This window comes from Salvelinus fontinalis, chromosome 12, assembly GCF_029448725.1.
Source record: "Salvelinus fontinalis isolate EN_2023a chromosome 12, ASM2944872v1, whole genome shotgun sequence".
Classification (NCBI taxonomy): Eukaryota; Metazoa; Chordata; class Actinopteri; order Salmoniformes; family Salmonidae; genus Salvelinus; species Salvelinus fontinalis.
The window spans coordinates 33,927,210-33,947,285 of NC_074676.1; the positions used below are offsets into that span (position 1 = coordinate 33,927,210).

At 43.5% G+C, this 20,076-nt stretch overlaps 1 protein-coding gene across 1 annotated transcript in view; it reads right to left on the minus strand.

Annotated features, from left to right (window-relative positions):
- LOC129867220 (protein kinase C-binding protein NELL2-like) overlaps positions 1-20,076 on the minus strand; it is a 105,133-nt gene that overhangs the window by 69,037 nt on the left and 16,020 nt on the right. The window contains exons 5-9 of the mRNA XM_055940479.1: positions 19,254-19,350; positions 17,115-17,187; positions 16,828-16,910; positions 13,816-13,944; positions 5,506-5,608 (exon numbers count right to left, since the gene is read on the minus strand). Of these exons, the coding sequence (XP_055796454.1) occupies positions 5,506-5,608; positions 13,816-13,944; positions 16,828-16,910; positions 17,115-17,187; positions 19,254-19,350 (485 nt within the window). The remainder of the gene's footprint in view (positions 1-5,505; positions 5,609-13,815; positions 13,945-16,827; positions 16,911-17,114; positions 17,188-19,253; positions 19,351-20,076) is intronic.

Consider the following 20,076-nt stretch of genomic DNA (forward strand, 5'->3'; position numbering starts at 1 on the left):
TCAAACTGTGAATTCCTACATCTGCACAAGAACTACAGTAGTAAAACTGAATAAACTGATACATCACATCCAGTATGTTAGAATGGTGATTACAAGGAAAATCAATGATGAACTTTTGACAACGCAATTAAACATTGTGTTTGACAAGTCATTAGAACGAGAACCTAGCTCCTTGCCTCCCGCTCCGTGGACGAGGGTACTGTACAGTATGTGAACAGATAAGGTTTTAATTTGGAGAGGGCGCTGTGTCTTTGTGTCTAACACCAAAGCAAGCTTAATAAACCCTGTGTTTGTCTACCTAAGTGAGATAAGCGCTGTACACAGAGACACGGTAGAGACACAGTAGCAGGAGGATTAATACCAGTGTGTTGATGTCAGATTAGGATGCTTACAGGCCTTATGATCCACTCCCCCTGCCACAACGCAGTGCAGTTGGGTATGAAGTGGGTATGGAGTGAGTGTTTACATCAACACAGCCTGATTAGCTAGCTAAGCTAATGGAGGTTTTGTAGAGTGTGAGTTTGAAGTGAATTCAATTTACATGTGAGAGTATGTACTGTTTAACCCACCCAGGCCTCATATACACTACCATTCAAAGGTTTTTGGTCACTTAGAAATGTCTTTGATTTTTAAAGAAAAGCTATTTTTTTGTCCATTAAAATAACATCAAATTGATCAGAAATACAGTGTAAACATTGTTAATGTTGTAAATGACTATTGTTGCTGGAAACGGCTGATTTCTTTTATGTAATATCTACATAGGCCCATTATCATTTTATAGATGATATATTATTTATAGAATCAATAAAACTGGCCTTCTTTAGACTAGTTGAGTATCTGGAGTATCAGCATTTGTGGGTTCGATAAAAAGGCTCTAATGGCCAGAAAGAAATAACTTTCTTCGGAAACTCGTCAGTCTATTCTTGTTCTGAGAAATGAAAGATATTCCATGCGAGAAATTGACAAGAACCTGAAGATCTGGTACAACGCTGTGTATTACTCCCTTCACAGAACAGCGCAAACTGGCTCTAAACAGAATAGAAAGAGGAGTGGGAGGCCCCGGTGCACAACTGAGCAAGAGGGCAAGTACATTAGAGTGTCTAGTTTGAGAAACAGATGCCTCACAAGTCCTCAACTGGCAGCTTCATTAAATAGTACCCGGAAAACACCAGTCTCAACGTCTGTGAAGAGTGAAGTGAACAGTGAAGAGGCAACTCTGGGATGCTGGCCTTCTAGTCAGAGTTCCTCTGTCCAGTGTCTGTGTTCTTTTGCCCATCTTAATCTTTTCTTTTGATTGGCCAGTCTTATATATGGCTTTTCCTTTGCAACTCTGCCTAGAAGGCCAGTATCCTGGAGTCGCCTCTTCACTGTTGACATTGAGACTGGTATTTTGCGGGTACTAACCCACTTTTGACTGGTACTGTATATATAAGGTATAGGTAGTCACACAAGAGACAAAAATAAGAGCCATGCCTTATTGAGAGCAAACAAAGTTGAGAGAACCTTTGAATATATGACATACAGCATGTACAGATATAGGATCCTAATTTGAGCCAGTTTGCTACAGCAGGAAAATAATCCCGCAGTAGAAGGAAATGTGAATTATTATGTGGATTATAATTAATTAACATTTTTCTAGGGGTTGATACATTTTTTGTCAGGGAAAATCAAGTGGAAACTACAAACTTTAGAAGCAGTTTTAAACCTCAAATACACTACAAGTTTGAGCGTATATAGCAAACGGCTATTGATCAAATACAAAACACAGACATTTATCTTTATGTTTCATAGTCCACTTGTCACGTTCCTGACCTGTTTTCTGTTATTTTGTATGTGTTTGACGGTCAGGGCGTGAGTTTGGGTGGGTAGTCTATGTTATGTGTTTCTATGTTTGTTTAAGGGTGACCTGATATGGCTCTCAATTAGAGGCAGGTGGTTTTCATTTCCTCTGATTGAGAGTCATATTAAGGTAGGTGTTTTCACATTGTTTGTTGTGGGTGGTTGTCTCCTGTGTCTGTGTACGTTGTGCCACACGGGACTGTTTTCGGTTTGTTTGTTCGGTTTATGTAGTCTGTTCCTGTTTCATGCGTTCTTCGTTATATGTAAGTTCTTATGTTCAAGTGCGTCTACGTCGTTTGTTGTTTTGTAGTTTGTTAAAGTGTTTTCGTGTTTTTTCGTCTTGTTCAATAAATTAGTATGTCATATTCCAACGCTGCATTTTGGTTTAATCCCTGCTCCTCCTCTTCGGATGAAGAGGAGGAGGAAAGCCTTTACAGAACCACCCACCACACCAGAACCAAGCGGCGTGAATTCGAGCAGTGGCCTGCTACACAGGAATCCTGGACATGGGATGAAATATTGGAGGGAAAAGGACACTGGGCTCATATTGGGGAATATCGACGCGCTCGTGAGGAGATGGAAGCAGCGAGAGCCCAGGAGCGGTGGTATGAGGAGGCAGCAAGGAGACGTGGCTGGAAGCCGGAGAATCAAGCTCAAAACCGCAGATATGAAGGTACGCGGCTAGCAAGGAAGCCCGAGAAGAAACCCCAAACATTTCTTGGGGGGGGGGGGGGGGGGGGGGGGGGCTAAGAGGTAGTGGGCCAAGGGCAGGTAGGAGACCTGCGCCCACTTCCCAGGCTAACCGTGGAGAGCGGGAGTACGGGCAGACACCGTGTTACGCAGTAGAGCGCACGGTGTCTCCTGTACGTGTGCATAGCCCGGTGCGGGTTATTCCACCTCCCCGCACTGGTAGGGCTAGATTGAGCATTGAGCCAAGTGCCATGAAGCCGGCTCTACATATCTGGCCACCAGTACGTCTCCTTGGGCCGGCTTACATGGCACCAGCCTTACGCATGGTGTCCCCGGTTCGCCTACATAGCCCGGTGCGGGTTATTCCACCTCCCCGCACTGGTCAGGCGACGGGGAGCATACAACCAGGTAAGGTTGGGCAGGCTCAGTGCTCAAGGGAGCCAGTACGCCTACACGGTCCGGTATTTCCGGTGCCACCTTCCCGCCCCAGCCTAGTACCACCAGTGCCTACACCACGCACCAGGCTTCCAGTGCGTTTTCAGAGCCCTGTTCCTCCTCCACGCACTCTCCCTATGGTGTGTGTCTCCAGCCCAGTGCCTCCAGTTCCGGCACCACGCACTAAGCCACCTGTGCGTCTCCAGAGCCCTGTACGCACTGTTCCTTCTCCCCGCACTCGCCCTGAGGTGCGTGCCCTTAGCCCGGTACCACCAGTGCCGGTACCACGCACCAGGCCTATAGTGCGCTTCGAGAGGTCAGTGTGCCCTGTCCCTGCTCCCCGCACTAGCCTGAAGGTGCGTGTCCTTAGCCCGGTGCCTCCAGTTCCGGCACCAGGCCTACAGTGCGCCTCATCCGGCCAGAGCCATCCGTCTCCCTAGCGTCATCTGAGCCATCCGTCTCCCCAGCGCCATCTGAGCCATCCGTCTCCCCAGCGCCATCTGAGCCATCCGTCTGCCCAGTGCCGTCTGCCCATTGCCGTCTGAGCCATCCGTCTGTCCCGAGCCATTAGAGCCGCCCGTCTGTCCCGAGCCGTCAGAGCCGTTAGTCAGTCAGGAGCCGCTAGGGCCATTCGTCAGTCAGGATCTGCCAGAGCCGCCAACCAGACAGGATCTGCCAGAGCCGCCAACCAGACAGGATCTGCCAGAGCCGCCAACCAGACAGGATCTGCCAGAGCCGCCAACCAGACAGGATCTGCCAGAGCCGCCAACCAGACAGGATCTGCCAGAGCCGCCAACCAGACAGGATCTGCCAGAGCCGCCAACCAGACAGGATCTGCCAGAGCCGCCAGCCAGACAGGATCTGCCAGAGCCGCCAGCCAGACAGGATCTGCCAGAGCCGCCAGCCAGACAGGATCTGCCAGAGCCGCCAGCCAGACAGGATCTGCCAGAGCCGTCAGCCAGCCATGAGCGTCCAGAGCCGTCAGCCAGCCATGAGCGTCCAGAGCCGTCAGCCAGCCATGAGCGTCCAGAGCCGTCAGCCAGCCATGAGCGTCCAGAGCTGTCAGCCAGCCATGAGCGTCCAGAGCCGTCAGCCAGCCATGAGCGTCCAGAGCCGTCAGCCAGCCATGAGCGTCCAGAGCCGTCAGCCAGCCATGAGCGTCCAGAGCCGTCAGCCAGCCATGAGCGTCCAGAGCCGTCAGCCAGTCATGAGCTGCCCCTCAGCCCAGTGCGGCCATTTATTCAGAACTGCCCCTCAGTCCAGAGCTGTCTCTCTGTCCGGAGCTGCCACTCTATCCTGAGCTACCTCTCTATCCTGACCTACCTCTCTGTCTTGAGCTATCTCTCTATCCCGGTGCTGCCCCTTGTCCCGGTGCTGCCTCTTATCGTAAGGTTACCATTAAAATTAAGTGGGTGTATTATGAGGGTGGTCATTCTAAGGGGGAGACGTAAGCTGGGATTGACTATGGTGGGGTGGGGACCTCGCCCAGAGCCTGAGCCACCACCGTGGTCAGACGCCCACCCAGACCCTCCCCTAGACCTTTGGTGGTGCGTTCGGAGTACGCACCTTGAGGGGGGGGGGGGGGTTATGTCACGTTCCTGACCGGTTTTCTGTTATTTTGTATGTGTTTGACGGTCAGGGCGTGAGTTTGGGTGGGTAGTCTATGTTATGTGTTTCTATGTTTGTTTAAGGGTGACCTGATATGGCTCTCAATTAGAGGCAGGTGGTTTTCATTTCCTCTGATTGAGAGTCATATTAAGGTAGGTGTTTTCACATTGTTTGTTGTGGGTGGTTGTCTCCTGTGTCTGTGTACGTTGCGCCACACGGGACTGTTTTCGGTTTGTTTGTTCGTTTGTTCGGTTTATGTAGTCTGTTCCTGTTTCATGCATTCTTCGTTATATGTAAGTTCTTATGTTCAGGTGTGTCTACGTCGTTTGTTGTTTTGTAGTTTGTTAAAGTGTTTTCGTGTTTTTTCGTCTTGTTCAATAAATCAGTATGTCATATTCCAACGCTTCATTTTGGTTCAATCCCTGCTCCTCCTTTTCGGATGAAGAGGAGGAGGAAAGCCGTTACAGAACCACCCACTCAGCCAGACAAAAGGATACTCCAACAGCTTCCAACTTCCATTTCTTAATTTGACATTTTTCTTATAAAGAAAACTCCCTGAAAGTCCTTGGACGAGCTCCCGGCTCATAGCATCATCCTGTCTATTGTAAACAGGAACTAGTTCATCTCATATCCTGCGACCCCTGAATTCTGTTTCCCATTTGTGTCAATGTGGCCAGCTCTGTTGAGAAGCTGGCTGTTGAATAATTGATTGGTCCATGTATATGCAAAAGTATGGAGCATCTCAGGAGGTGTGTTGGGGAGCAGCTTAGCAACGCAGAGCTGTGGTCAGTTGCCAGGCAGCCGTTGTGGAGGCGTGCTATGTGTGTCTCTGGTGTTTCTGTGTGTGTGTGTGAGAAGAGGAGTGTTTATGTGTGTATGTGTGTGCATACGTGTGTCCATCTGTGCGTGTTTATGTTAAAACATTTTACTCACGTTGGCACTCCATGCAGCAGGCACCCTTCACGTAGGCAGGCGTGGTGTCCGCTGGGCACTGAGGGGGAGGGCAGGAGATAGTCTCACACTGCACCGTGCCGTTCTGTAGGAAAGAGAAAAGACAGGAAGTCACTCAAACTGACAGGCAACAGAATTAAACGTATCTTAAATAAGAGGTCAGGGGAGTATTCAGTCTTAAGAATGAAATAAGTATGAGATGCATACTGTATCTCTACCTCTGTAGCTCACCCCATTCCTCTCAGATAATTCAACTTTGCTCAAAAGGAACATGTACAGTGGTTCCTCAATTAAATGTTGAGCTTATGCCTGGTTAAATAAAAAAAATATGCCATGACTATTTGTGGTAGATGGTGGCAGATTGTGGTAAATTGCATCATTCTGTCATGGCACCACACTATCACAAGGGGGAGTTAGAACACTGATCTATCGGTAGTCGGAACTTTCGTACAAATTGACTATCTTCTCGTAAATGAATGGAGGTGTGAATGTTTCAGTCCAAGAGTCTCTCTTGTCTGCCGCTAGTCCTGCATCAAGCAACCCCCAAAAAATGGCTTGCTGGTGGTCCCGGAGTTCAACATTTGGATAATAAAACTTTTTTTTTTATTCGGTCCTCCTTTTCCTGTAGTACACAATCATCTCCTTAGTCTTGATCATGTTGAGGGAGAGGTTGTTGTCCTTGCACCACACTGTCAGGTCTCTAACCTCCACTCTATAGGCTGTCTCGTTGTTGTCGGTGGTCAGGCTTACCACTATTGTGTCATCGGCAAACTTAATGATGGTGTTGGAGTCGTGCCTGGCCGTGCAGCCATGAGTGAACAGGGACTACAGGAGGGGACTGAACACGTATCCCTGAGGGGCGGATGTGTTGTTACCTACCCTTACCACCTGGTGGCGGCCCGTCATGAAGTCCAGGATTCAGGTGCAGAGGGAGGTGTTTAGTCCCAGGGTCTTAGGTTAGTGATGAGCTTTGAGTGCCCTATACTGTTGGACGCTGAGCTGTAGTCAATAAATAACATTCTCACATAAGTGTTCCTTTTGTCCAGGTGGGAAAGGGCAGTGTGGAGTGCAATATAAAGGATTTCTTATAAGCTTCCGGTTTAGAGTCTCACTCCTTGAAAGCGGCAGCTCTACCCTTTAGTTCAGTGCGGATGTTGCCTGTAATTCATGGCTTTTGGTTGGGATCTGTACGTACAGTCACTGTACGTACATGAAGCCATTGACTGATGTGGTGTACTCCTCAATGCCATCGGAAGAATCCCAGGACATATTCCAGCCTGTGCTAGCAAAACAGTCCTGTAGCTTAGCATCTGCTTCATCTGACCACTTTTTAACTGACCGAGTCACTGGTGAGTCCTGCTATAATTTTTGCTTGTAAGCAGGAATCAGGATGATAGAATTATGGTCAGATATGCCAAATGGAGGGCGAGTGAGAGCTTTGTACGTGTCTCTGTGTGTGGAGTAAAGGTGGTCTAGAGATTTTATCCCTCTAGTTGCAAATTTAACATTCTGGTAGAAATTAGGTCAAACGGATTTAAGTTTCCCTGCATTAAAGTGCCCGGCCACAAGGAGCGCCGCCTCTGGATGAGGGTTTCACTGTTTGTTTATGGCCATATACAATTCATTGAGTGCGGTCTTAGTGCAAGCATCGGTTTGTGGTGGTAAACAGACAGCTACGAAGAATATAGATGAAAACTCTCTAGGTAGGTAGTGTGGTCTACAGCTTCTCATGAGACACTCCACCTCAGGTGAGCAAAACCTCGAGACTTCCTTAGATATCGTGCACCAGCTGTTGTTTACAAATATACATAGACCGTCATCCCTTGTCTTACAAGAGGCTGCTGTTCTATCCTGCCGATACAGTGTACTGTGTACAGTGCCTTGCAAAAGTATTCACCCCCCTTGGCATTTTTCCTATTTTGTTGCATTACAACCTGCAATTTAAATGGATTTCATTTGGATTTCTTGGAATGGACATAAACAAAATAGTCCAAATTGGTGAAGTGAAATGAAAAAATGTTTTTAAAAAATCTAAAAATATAAAAAACTGAAAAATGGTGCTTGCATAAGTATTCACCCCCTTTGCTATGAAGCCCCTAAATAAGATCTGGGGCAACCCATTACCCTCAGAAGTCACATAATTAATTAAGGAAAGTCCACCTGTGTGCAATCTAAGTGTCACATGATCTGTCACATGATCTCAGTATATATACAGTATATACACCTGTTCTGAAAGGCCCCAGAGTCTGCAACACCAAGCAAGGGGCACCACCAAGCAAGCGGCACCATGAAGAACTAGGAGCTCTTCAAACAGGTCAGGGACAAAGTTGTGGAGAAGTACAGATCAGTTTTGGGTTATAAAAAAATACCCGAAACTTTGAACATGCCACAGAGCACCATTAAATCCATTAATATAAATTTGAAAGAATATGGCACCACAACAAACCTGCCAAAAGAGGGCCGCTCACCAAAACTCACGGACCAGGCAATCATTAATCAGAGAGGCAACAAAGAGACTAAAGATAACCCTGAAGGAGCTGCAAAGCTCCACAGCGGAGATTGGAGTATCTGTCCATAGGACCACTTTAAGACGTACACTCCACAGACATGGGCTTTACGTAAAAGAGTGGCCATAAAAAGCCATTGCTTAAAGAAACAAATAAGCAAACATGTTTGGTGTTCGCCAAAAGGCATGTGGGAGACTCCCCAAACATATGGAAGAAGGTCAGATGAGACTAAAATGTAGCTTTTTGGCCATCAAGGAAAACACTATGTCTGGCGCAAACCCAACACCTCTCATAACCTCGAGAACACCATCCCCACAGTGAAGCATGGTGGTGGCAGCATCATGCCGTGGGGATGTTTTTCATCGGCAGGGACTGGGAAACTGGTCAGAATTGAAGGGATGATGGATGGCGCTAAATACAGGGAAATTCTTGAGGGAAACCTGTTCCAGTCTTCCAGAGATTTGAGACTAGGACGGAGGTTCACCTTCCAGCAGGACAATGACCCTAAGCATACTGCTATAGCAACACTCAAGTGATTTAAGGGGAAACATTTAAATATCTTGGCATGGCCTAGTCAAAGCCCAGACCTCAATCCAATTGAGAATCTGTGGTTTGACTTAAAGATTGCTGTACACCAGCGGAACCCATCCAACTTGAAGGAGCTGGAGCAATTTTGCATTCAAGAATGGGCAAAAATCCCAGTGGCTAGATGTGCCAAGCTTTTAGAGTCATACCCCAAGAGACTTGCAGCTGTAATTGCTGCAAAAGGTGGCTATACAAAGTATTGACTTTGGGGGGGTGAATAGTTATGCACACTCAAGTTCTATTTTTTGTCTTACTTCTTGTTTATTTCACAATAAAAAACATTTTGCATCTTCAAAGTGGTAGGCATGTTGTGTAAATCAAATGATGCATACCCCCCAAAAATCTATTTTAACTCCAAGTAGTAAGGCAACAAAATAGGAAAAATGCCATGGGGGTAAATACTTCCGCAAGGCACTGTATAACCGCCAACTGTATGTTATTCATTTCGTCCATCTGAAGGTGACCCTTTATCCTTTGGATCCACACAATTACCAGGTGGACAGTAGGCCTCTTGAAGCGATAGAGGAAATCAACAAGATCCACAAGTATTCTTTCACAATAGCTGGTCTTATGTCATCTGTATTTTTGAGCTGCTCTGCCCTACTCCGTGGTGGATAACATCCACTTTTCATTTATGTAATGGGCTGTAGGGCACAAGTATCCTATTTTTCTAAAATTGTCATTCCACATGTCAAGTGTATTTATTTAACATTTATTTACCAAAGTTCTCTCAACTCCAGGACCACCCACCAGCTGATTTTGTTAAGCCTGATGCAGGACTCTAGTGCGATAGGAGAAAGACTGACTGAAACATTTACACCTCCATTCATTTACAAATGGTTAGTCTAATAGCTCGGCTAGGTGGGAAAAATACCTAAATTTGTGCCACAGTTTAGACTACCGACAGATACTGTGGTCAGTCATAGTTGAGACCTAATGTGAAGTGTATCCTAATGGCCAAAAAAGGGCAAACTTGCAATGTATTTGATGTTTAAGTACGCCAAAGTACTCAATATCACAGACCAGATTTAGCCTTACGAAAAATACATCAATCCCTACAAATATATATATTTATTACAATCCACATAGTACTTAAAACAAAATAACCTGTAGCGAGAGGAGAGACTGCATGCTATAGACAATCAGAAAGAATGTCTTTAACCTTAATATAACTTATTTTGAACAGAAGCCAGAAATGAGTGAGTCACTCAGCCCTATTCATTTAACTAGGCAAGTCCATTAAGAACAAATTCGTATTTTCAATGACATCCTAGGAACAGTGGGTTAACTGTCTTGTTCAGGGGCAGAACAACAGATTTTTACCTTGTCAGCTCGGGGATTCAATCTTCCAACCTTTCAGTTACTAGTCCAACGCTCTAACCACTAGACTACCTTCCGCTGTTCCTGCTTCTCTTGCCTATGTGAGTGTTTGCTTAAGATCCTACTGATTCTGTAATCGCCAAGCCTCATGCAACCGCAAAATATTGGATATAGCAATTTCACAAATCTGGCAGTTTTTAAACTTTGCTATGCTGTATTAAAGGATTTACATTTTTTTCACATTAGAACATACTCTGGTATTACTTTTACTTTATTTATTATTGTTTACACTGTTCCAAGCTGAGAGATAATTTATATTGTAATCTAACGGAACCTGTTTGTCATGCAAAAGTATCTCTGGCACTTTTGACAATGATTTTACATGAGGCCTAATTCACATGATATGCCTCAAATACTTATATCCACTAGAGTAGGCATAAATAATAACATTTTTCCTTTAGATTATTTAAATGTACCTATATCATGTTTTTTTTAAAGTTATCCCTTTGGAGCACATGCAAAAGGGATTTGGACTTGTTCAACGAGAGTGACAAAATGTATTACAATTGAATTTGAATGAACTGAATGATGAGGATGAAGAAGAAGAGTGATTGAATTTAGAACAATAGTGTAAAAATTGCTCTTCCTCTGTCCATGAGAACACTTAAAATATACTTTTTTTTGTTCCTACTTTGTCAGAAGAAGCTGTAACTGGACCGTAGCTTATTACTTACTAAAACTGTTGTTACACTATAAGGTTTTTATTGTAAGAGAAACAAAAATGGTCTGTTATATTCCATTATATTCTTAAGATGTATGTGTTGACTGAATATACGCAAGTTAAAAACTGTTGTTACACTATAAGGTTTTTATTGTAAGAGAAACAAAAATGGTCTGTTATATTGAATTATATTCTTAAAATATATGTGTTGACTGAATATATGCAAGTTAATGGCAAAGCCATAAAGCTCCGCTACTAAGCGTAGATAAAAAATAATTAAAAAAAGGTTTCACATATTTTGAAGACCTGAGCTATTTAATGTAGGTATTTTATTTATTACATTTACACATTTACTTGTAGAATGTTACCGATAACAACAATAATAATCTGGTGGCATTGGTAGAGAGACAGGCGGAGAATGGAGTGAAAGTGCACTGTACTGTAAGTATGCAACAACGCTGTGGTCCAAGTGTGGTTCAGCAGCCTTTCCAATAAATTGGAATAGAAAAGAAGCCATTCACCCTTGATGGGCTATCAGCAGGACAATAGACTCTTGCCGAGTTTAGGGACTTTAAATGTATTAATGGATGTTTGCGAGATACGTTACTTCACCCATCTCTTTGTATAGCCCACCACATGCATTGTTTTCCATTCAGATCTGGATGGATCCATAACGAATTACTATGGGAATAAATATCACTGAATGACAAAAATATTGGAACAAAGTAGGCTATTAGAATTGAAGGCAACAAATTGTTGCTTAATGAAACACCCAAAGTCATCCAATTGTGATAATAGGATTTGAAGCAATACCCTACCAGCATGTGGTCAACTATTTCAGCACCGTTTCGTGCTGCTTTGAGAGGACTGGTCTTGATAAATCCGTTTTTTATTTTCACTGAATCTCCATGTGGGTATTGGTTAGCCTACAATTAGGGTGTGGAAATATTAGGATTATTTTGCTCTTCACTTGCAGTCGCTTAGTAGCTTAGGTCTACTCCCGACCGGTCACATTGTACAGAGCCATATCTTCCTAACGGAAACTCTGAGGCCTACATAGGCTACCGTAAATTGCATTTGAGTTTTTCTTGGAATAGAAACACCATGATATTAATCAATTTAATTAAGCAACATTTCTAACAGTATAAACAGCACAACAAATACATGAATAATTTACAAACAAATTATAATCAATCCCATATAGTCTGTTAATTAACAAAAACGGTTTTAACGTCTCTAGTACAACCAATATTAAAAACAGTCAAATGCATTTGTGAATTCAATTGCTTTAGCCGACGTGTTGCGGTTTATTCATTGTTTAATTATTCAAGGCACCCTTTGTTATTTCGTTTTAGAACTAAAATGCTGTATTTAAAGACATGGATGACTTGTATGTGTCACGACTTCCGCCGAAGTCGGTCCCTCTCCTTATTTGGGCGGCGTTCGGCGGTCAACGTCACCGGCCTTCTAGCCATAACCGATCCACTTTTCATTTTCCATTTGTTTTGTCTTTGTTTTACACACCTGGTTTCAATTCCCCAATTACATGTTCATTATTTAACCCTCTGTTTTCCCCATGGTTTTTGTGCGTGATTGTTTTATGTATGTTCGGTCCGTTATTGTGTCCTCGGTATTTACGACATGTTATTTGAATATTTGAGTAAAGTTACTTGTGTTACTCGTCTCTGCTGTCCTGCGCCTGACTCCTCTGCACCAGCTACATCCAGACCATTACAGTATGCTGTGTGATGACACACACAAATGAATGATTGATTGATTGATATACTTTATATTGAAGTAGGCCTGTATGCCAATAAGTAAGTTACGCTAAAATAGCTACAGTAAACAGGACACTAGGTCTACAGCTCCATGTCATTTCAATAACTTAACATCTCAAAGATGTCCTCTGGTGGTCAAACTAAAATTAACTAGCATTAATGGAGACAATGGCTGAGAGTAAAATACGATGGTGTCATGCACTCCAACGTGCCATACCATTCTGCAGCACCCTTCAAGCTGTGCTGCAGTATGATGCAACTTTTGAAGGAAGAACCACTCTATGTGACTGATCCACCATAATTGATAACATCTTAATGCCGTGACCTTTGAGTTTCAAAGGTCGCCGCTAATTGCCACACATAAGGTAACGAACACGCCTATCTAATGGCATAATTGCAGTCTGCATCAGGGAAGTGACACGTCGATGAGCACCGATGATTCATTCGACGAACGGGGCGGAACGAATCGCAGACGATAATTATCATCTGTCTTGAGTAATTAGGTGCAATGTAGTGAGAGATGTGATTTACTCACATTATACCAATGTAATGTACTGAGAAATATGTGATCTCCTCAGTTTCTCGGCTGCAGGTGCTAAGCCACAGATCCACCCCATTGGCTCATTTCAGGAGTCCAGTGGCATAGAGAGTAATGCATGTCCTATAGCTGGGAGAGTGACAGAGGTGAAATCTCTTTTGATGTGGTAAATAACCACAGCACTCTCATAAGTATTTACGCTCCTTTGACATACTTGGTGAAGAGGAAAGTAGACCCTTGAGAGGGTCTGTCCAGGACTTCTGAAGCCCACAAGGATAGTAAAACCAAATGCACGCACACAGACACATGCGTGCACACACATACACACACCAGTTATATACAATGAGTGTACAAAACATTAAGAACACCTTCCTAATATTGAGTGCACCCCTGCCCCTTTTGCCCTCCGAACAGCCTCAATTTATTGGGGCAGGGACTTTACAACGTGGTAAAAGCGTTCCACAGGGATACTGACCCATGTTCACTTCCCACAGATGTGTCAAGTTGGCTGGATGTCTTTTGGTTGGTGAACCATTCTTGATACACACGGGAAACTTTTGACTTGCCCATTTACCCTCTGAATGGCACACATACACAATCCATGTCTCTGTTGTCTAAAGGCTTAAAAATCCTTCTTTAACCGGTCTCCTTCCCTTCATCTACACTGATTGAAGTGGATTTAACAAGTGACATCAATAATCCAAGCTTTCACCTGGACTCCCCTGGTCAGTCTATTTCATGGAAAGAGCAGTTGTTCATATTATTTTGTACAGTCATAGTACACACACACACACACACACACACACACACACACACACACACACACACACTGATATAGCCCACCGTGCATGTGCAGTTCCTGCAGCCATCTGTCAATGATTCGTCCTCTCTGTAGACGACCCCCTTGACGCTGCAGGTCCTCTCACAGTAGCATCCATCCAGACCATTCATCATCTCCTCTGCTCTGGACAGCTGGCCAAGCCAGGCCCAGATACAAAGGGAGGGAGGGGGATGGAGGGAGGGAGAGGGTCTCAGATCGGTGCATATAATCCATCTATATCAGTGGTCACCAACCTGTTGATCTCCAAGCCATTCGTAGTCGATCACCAAACATTTCTGTAAAAACCCCAAAAAGCCTTGCGTTCCTATGTTTTTTTATTTGTTTTGTGCTGTTGGCTGGAGGTGCACTTGATTCAGCAGCCCTAGCCCCGGAAAGGCAAAGTGTTCCCATTTTTAACCATTTCATGTGTCTGGCCCAGAGAAGATCAAGTGAACCTATAGGCTTACCGCTGGCCAATCAGATAGCTCAGACCACTGTGTCTGCACAATTTCCTTGAGCCATAGACTGTAAAAAATAAATCTCGAATGCACAGCAAAACTTAAAACCATGACTAGAGAGACTCAACACATACAGCAAAACTTAAAACCATGACTAGAGAGAGACTCAACACATACAGCAAAACTTAAAACCATGACTAGAGAGAGACTCAACACATACAGCAAAACTTAAAACCATGACTAGAGAGAGACTCAACACATACAGCAAAACTTAAAACCATGACTAGAGAGAGACTCAACACATACAGCAAACGGCTGCTGTTTTTAAAAGTATGTTCATGTTTAAATTGTTATTCAGCACTATCTACACTTTGTTCAACCCTTTTATAAGCCATAAAATGCACGTTCTCCCTACTTCCACTCACAATACAACCAGCACTGCAAAGAATGAGTATAGCAAATTATTTCCGATAAGCTTGCGTTGTTATTATAATTATTATGCTCTCTCAGCTGTGCTTCATAAGTAATACAACAAATGATCTATTACCAGAGTGATCATACACCTACATTTTGTAAATATAATTTCAAAATGGTCTGAGAAGAACAGCAATGGCAAGGCAATTCAAGATTAGCCAATATGCAATGAGAATGTATTGGGCCTATAGCCTACTGCACAAACGTCATTGCTACTGTTTTTGATTGGTTAATGTTGCATAGGCTTACATTTTCTAGGTCATGTAAAAAAAAATCTGAGCAGGAGATCTCAGCTTGCATTTTGACTCAGAAAGCGATCATGACTCAGAAAAGGTTGGTGACCACTGATCTATATACACATAAAATGCATTCTACTACAAGCCTTGCTAGAGTCAACCATGCACTAAAGGAGATCTACAGTGTATGACATCATCAAAGTAGATTCATATACATTGCCTTTGGAAAGTATTCAGATCCCTTAACTTTTTCCACATTTTGTTAGGTTACAGCCTTGTTCTAAAACTGAAACATCCCAAAAATGTATCAATCTACACACAATACCCCATAATGACAAAGCAAAAACAGGTTTTCAGAAATGTTTGCTAATTTATTTAAAATACCAAACTGAAATATCACATTTACATAAGTATTCAGACCCTTTACTCAGTACTTTGTTGAAGCACCTTTGGCAGCGATTACAGCCTCGATTCTTCTTGGGTATGACGCTACAAGCTTGGCACACCTGTACTTGGGGAGTTTCTCCCATTTTTCTCTGCAGATTCTCTCAAGCTCTGCCAGGTTGGATGGGAGAGTTGCTGCACAGCTATTTTCAGGGTCTCTCCAGAGATGTTCCTTCAGGTTCAAGTCCGGGCTCTGAAGTCCAGGCTCTGGCTGGGCCACTCAAGGACATTCAAAGACTTGTCCCAAAGCCACTCCTGTGTCGTCTTGGCTGTGTGCTTAGGGTTGTTGACCTGTTAGAACGTGGACATTCACCCCAGTCTGAGGTCCTGAGTGCTCTGGAGCAGGTTTTCATTAAGGATCTCTGCGCTGTTCATCTTTGCCTCGATCCTGACTAATCTCCCAGTCACTGCTGCTGAAAAACATCCCTACAGCATGATGCTGCCACCACCATGCTTCACCGTAGGGATGGTGGCAGGTTTCCTCCAGACGTGACGCTTGGCATTCAGGCCAAACAGTTCAATGTTAGTTTCATCAGACCAGTCAATCTTGTTTCTCATGGTCTGAGTCTTTAGGTGCCTTTTGGCAAACTCCAAGCGGGCTGTCATGTGCCTCTTACTGAGGAGTGGCTTCCGTCTGGTCACTCTACCATAAATGCCTGATTGGTGGAGTGCTGCAGAGATGGTTGTCCTTCTGGAAGATTCTCCCATCTCCACAGAGAAACTCTAATGCTCTGTCAGACTTACCATCGGGTTCTTGGTTACCTCCCTGACCAAGGCTCTTCTTCCCCGATTGCTCAGTTTGGCCGGGCGGCCAGCTCTATGAAGAGTCTTGGAGTTCCAAACTTCTTCCATTGAAGAACGATGGAGGTCACTGTGTTCTTGGGGACCTTCAATGCTTGAGAAATGTTTTGGTACCCTTCCCCAGATCTGTGCCTCGACACAATCCTGTCTCGGGAGCTCTACGGACAATTCTTGGTTTTTGCTCTGACATGCACTGTCAACTGTGAGACCTTGTATAGACAGGTGTGTGCCTTTCCAAATCATGTCCAATCAATTGAATTTACCACAGGAGGACTCCAATCAAGTTGAAGAAACATTTCAAGGATGATCAATGGTAAACATTTTGAGTCTTGTACCAAAGGGTCTGAATACTTATGTAAATAAGGTATTTCTGTTTCTAAAGACGTGTTTTCGCTTTGTCATTATGGGGTATTGCTTGTACATTGCTGAGGATTATTATAATTTTTTTAATCCATTTTAGAATAAGGCTGTAACATATCAAAATATCAAATACTTTCCAAAGGCACTGTAGGTAGACCATAGATGCCCTTTGATGGTGAATGAAACTTGTTGAAACAGAAATGAATAACCTGAGGTATCAGCCTTGACAACAAAGGTTTATGATCAGGATACATTACAGTACCTTGCTGGATGTTTTGGCTAAGATATCCTGCAGTTCCATGATCTTCTGCACCAGTCCGTGGAAGTCATTGCAGGTTGGGCAAGCTAGAAAAGAACAGACCACAGAGACAACATGTTTACACATAACTTTGTTACAGATGAATAACATTTTAATATGACTGCACCAATAAGTAGTGGAATGGTATCAAACAGATGGTTTCCAGGTGTTTGATACCATTCCATTTGCTCCGTTCCGGCCATTATTATGAGCTGTTCTCTCCTCAGCATCCTCCTACAATGTGGACTTACTCCGGTTGAGATCTGGGCACTGGGAGATGAATCCCTGAGGCATGACTAATATCTGAACGTCCTGCATTACACCCTGCAGACACACATAGAAAAAAACACTGGCTTAGTTACAGCCAGCACAGAGCGTACTGTCTCATCTGACTAAATGTGTCCTACTTGATCACAGATAGCACCCCTAAATGAGAGGATAGCCGTCATCACAGTGCAGTGGACGGTGTTATAGAAAGAGAAGCTAGGACAACTACATGTGCAATAGGTAGAAAATAGATAAGAGAGATGGTCTAATATTCTTAGCACACACACACACACACACCTCAAGTCACGCACAAAGCCCAATAAATACTGTGCTATAAGTAAACAACTGTATTACATATCTAGTGAAGATTACTGTTACTGGAAATGTATGTTTCGATAGCAGGGAGGGAGTCTGACAAGTTTATTCTGAGCTAATGTGTTCTCTGGACTGGTACAGCCTGATGTCCGTTGAGGTAATTGGACTGAAATGGGATGTAAAGTGAACCAATAATGAATGTATTCGCAATTTCTGTTTTCTCCTGATTCCCTTTGATAAGCATAGCTATGAGATACACATTAAATTTGATTCATAGGTATCCTCATTGTATAGCATATCATCGTGTGGTCGAAGCACACATCCAGACACTCAGTAACCATGGACACCTGGCCCATCTCATTCCTTGAGTGCATGTACTTCTCTTACAGAAGTGGAGCCACGCAACTTATGAGAATTTTTTTAATTGTCTTGCCACTTTAATTTACTGGCCACGAATTAAAATCCAAAGAAACCAATTAGCTGATTTCTCATGGCAACATCATGCGAGATGGAAGCAGGCATGAGTCATGTTTTGTTAAACATGTTTCCATCTCCCGGTAATTTAGACCAACTCAGTGGAAGGCTGAAAAACCATTAGACTAGGGACGATAATGCATGTATGTATCACTGATGAATGTGTGCATTTAGTGTGAAAGGTTATTGAGTGTATGATTACTAACTAGCTCCTTTCCAGATGTAGACTACAGCTGTAAACCACACACAGTGACTTTTAATGAAAGATGAAGATCTAAATGCAACTAAATTGGTAATCAATTGTGAATGAATCATCTTATGGACTTCTCCTTCACACACATCATGGTATATTATACATGTAGGATGCTATAATATCGAACTGCTGAATGGGTATCATCACATCTCTGTGATAAAAGTGTTTGCCACTATACTGCTGGGGATGCAATTTTTGCTTCCTTTAAACCCCCATCCAAACCGAGAGAAAGAATGTCTGATCGTTAATGAAGGAGTTTTCCTTTAGATGAGATGTGGCTTTCCTTTCCCAGCACTAATCAGGGCTTCAGAGGCACAAAAGGGGGAGGTGTGGTGGGCACACGTCAAGATTAGTGGGTGACCTCCAAGTCTTCTTTCATCTGCCAATTAACGCAGAGGAAATGCAACAGCCAGGAGCGTCACATAAAATTATACACACGCAGTTCAACACACAGACACACATACACGTTCTGCCCGACAGCAAACAAAAAGTAGTACCAGTGTGGTTAAAATAGGTAAAACCCGACATTAAAGCTGACATTATACTCTAAGTTATCAATATGGGAAGGATGTTCCCATGTGGATTAAACCGCTGTGAGGGGTGATACATGTCTTCATGTCTGATAAACAATGGACCATCTTTAATGAGCACGGTCCAGAGAGTTTAATGATTTCTCCCAAATCAGTGTTAGTGGGATAATTACGGTAGCAATGCATAGAGCAGCAGACTAGGGGGGAAACAATTTATGGGACACAATTGTAAATGTATTCTTAGCAGTGAGGGAGAGAAAGGAGAAAGAATGCACAAATTACATTGACAGTCTTGAGAAAATGCGAGCAATTAAATTCCCAGCCATAATAAATAAAACAATTCCAGGGCTAAACAACCGAGGATGGGAAGGGGGGTGCGGGGTACGTACCAGGGTGGCATGTGGGAAAACAACGTCCATGAGCCAACGCGCTTAATTTCCTCTTCAATTATTTGAATAATTTATTATGCAGCATCAGCACCGTTTATGCCACACCGTCAAACCTAAGCCACCATGAAGTGTCTTCAGCTTTACAAAACATGTCATATTTACCTTGAAAAAGCCATGGGCGCTGCTCCGCTGCCCTAACCAGAAGGTTGTGTCCTCAGGGATGTCCATGAATGGGATCTCCACCACCCTCTCATAGATCCTACAGAGACAGAAAGACAGGAACGAGCCAGCAAAACATGATTACTGCTCATCATAAAACATACTGTATTGGCCAACCACACCACACCTTCTAATACTACAACCACTAAAGCTTGTAACAGTAATAATATGTGACCCGTTTCAGGAATCTAGGCGTATGTCACAAGTCATGACTTCAGAGGAGAGCCAATCTTTTTTTTCTTAAAATAAATAAATCAAAATGTGTTTTTTGGTAGAAATGCCTTCAGGAACATGTGAACTTTCATGTGCCTTAATAAGAAACGTATATGCCATCTGTAAATACGAATAAAACTTTACAGTTATGAGCCTTGTTGGTTAAGACACAGAAAAAGTCAGCAACCTTTCCACTAGCCATGATTGGCTGAGATAATGAGTGGGCTAGACATGCCGAAAGAGGAGTTCGGATTGGTCTGCCATATAGAGGGCTTCTGTCTATTTGAGCTGGTCAGTCTGTGTTGGTAATCCTGTTGAATGAGCCTTTTTTTAAATGTATTGTGTAGTGGAGCTGCGTAAGTGTTGCTCACCACTTTCTGGAGGATCGAGTTTTGAAATCAGTGGAATTGGAATATGATAGCTAAAGAGATGGAGAAAACACCGGATTACATCTTCAAACTAAGGGCAACCGTGGTATGGCATCCGTGACAGGGAGACGCATCCATCATGCATGATGATGTATACGGGTAAGATAGTCTAGCTAGCTACATTT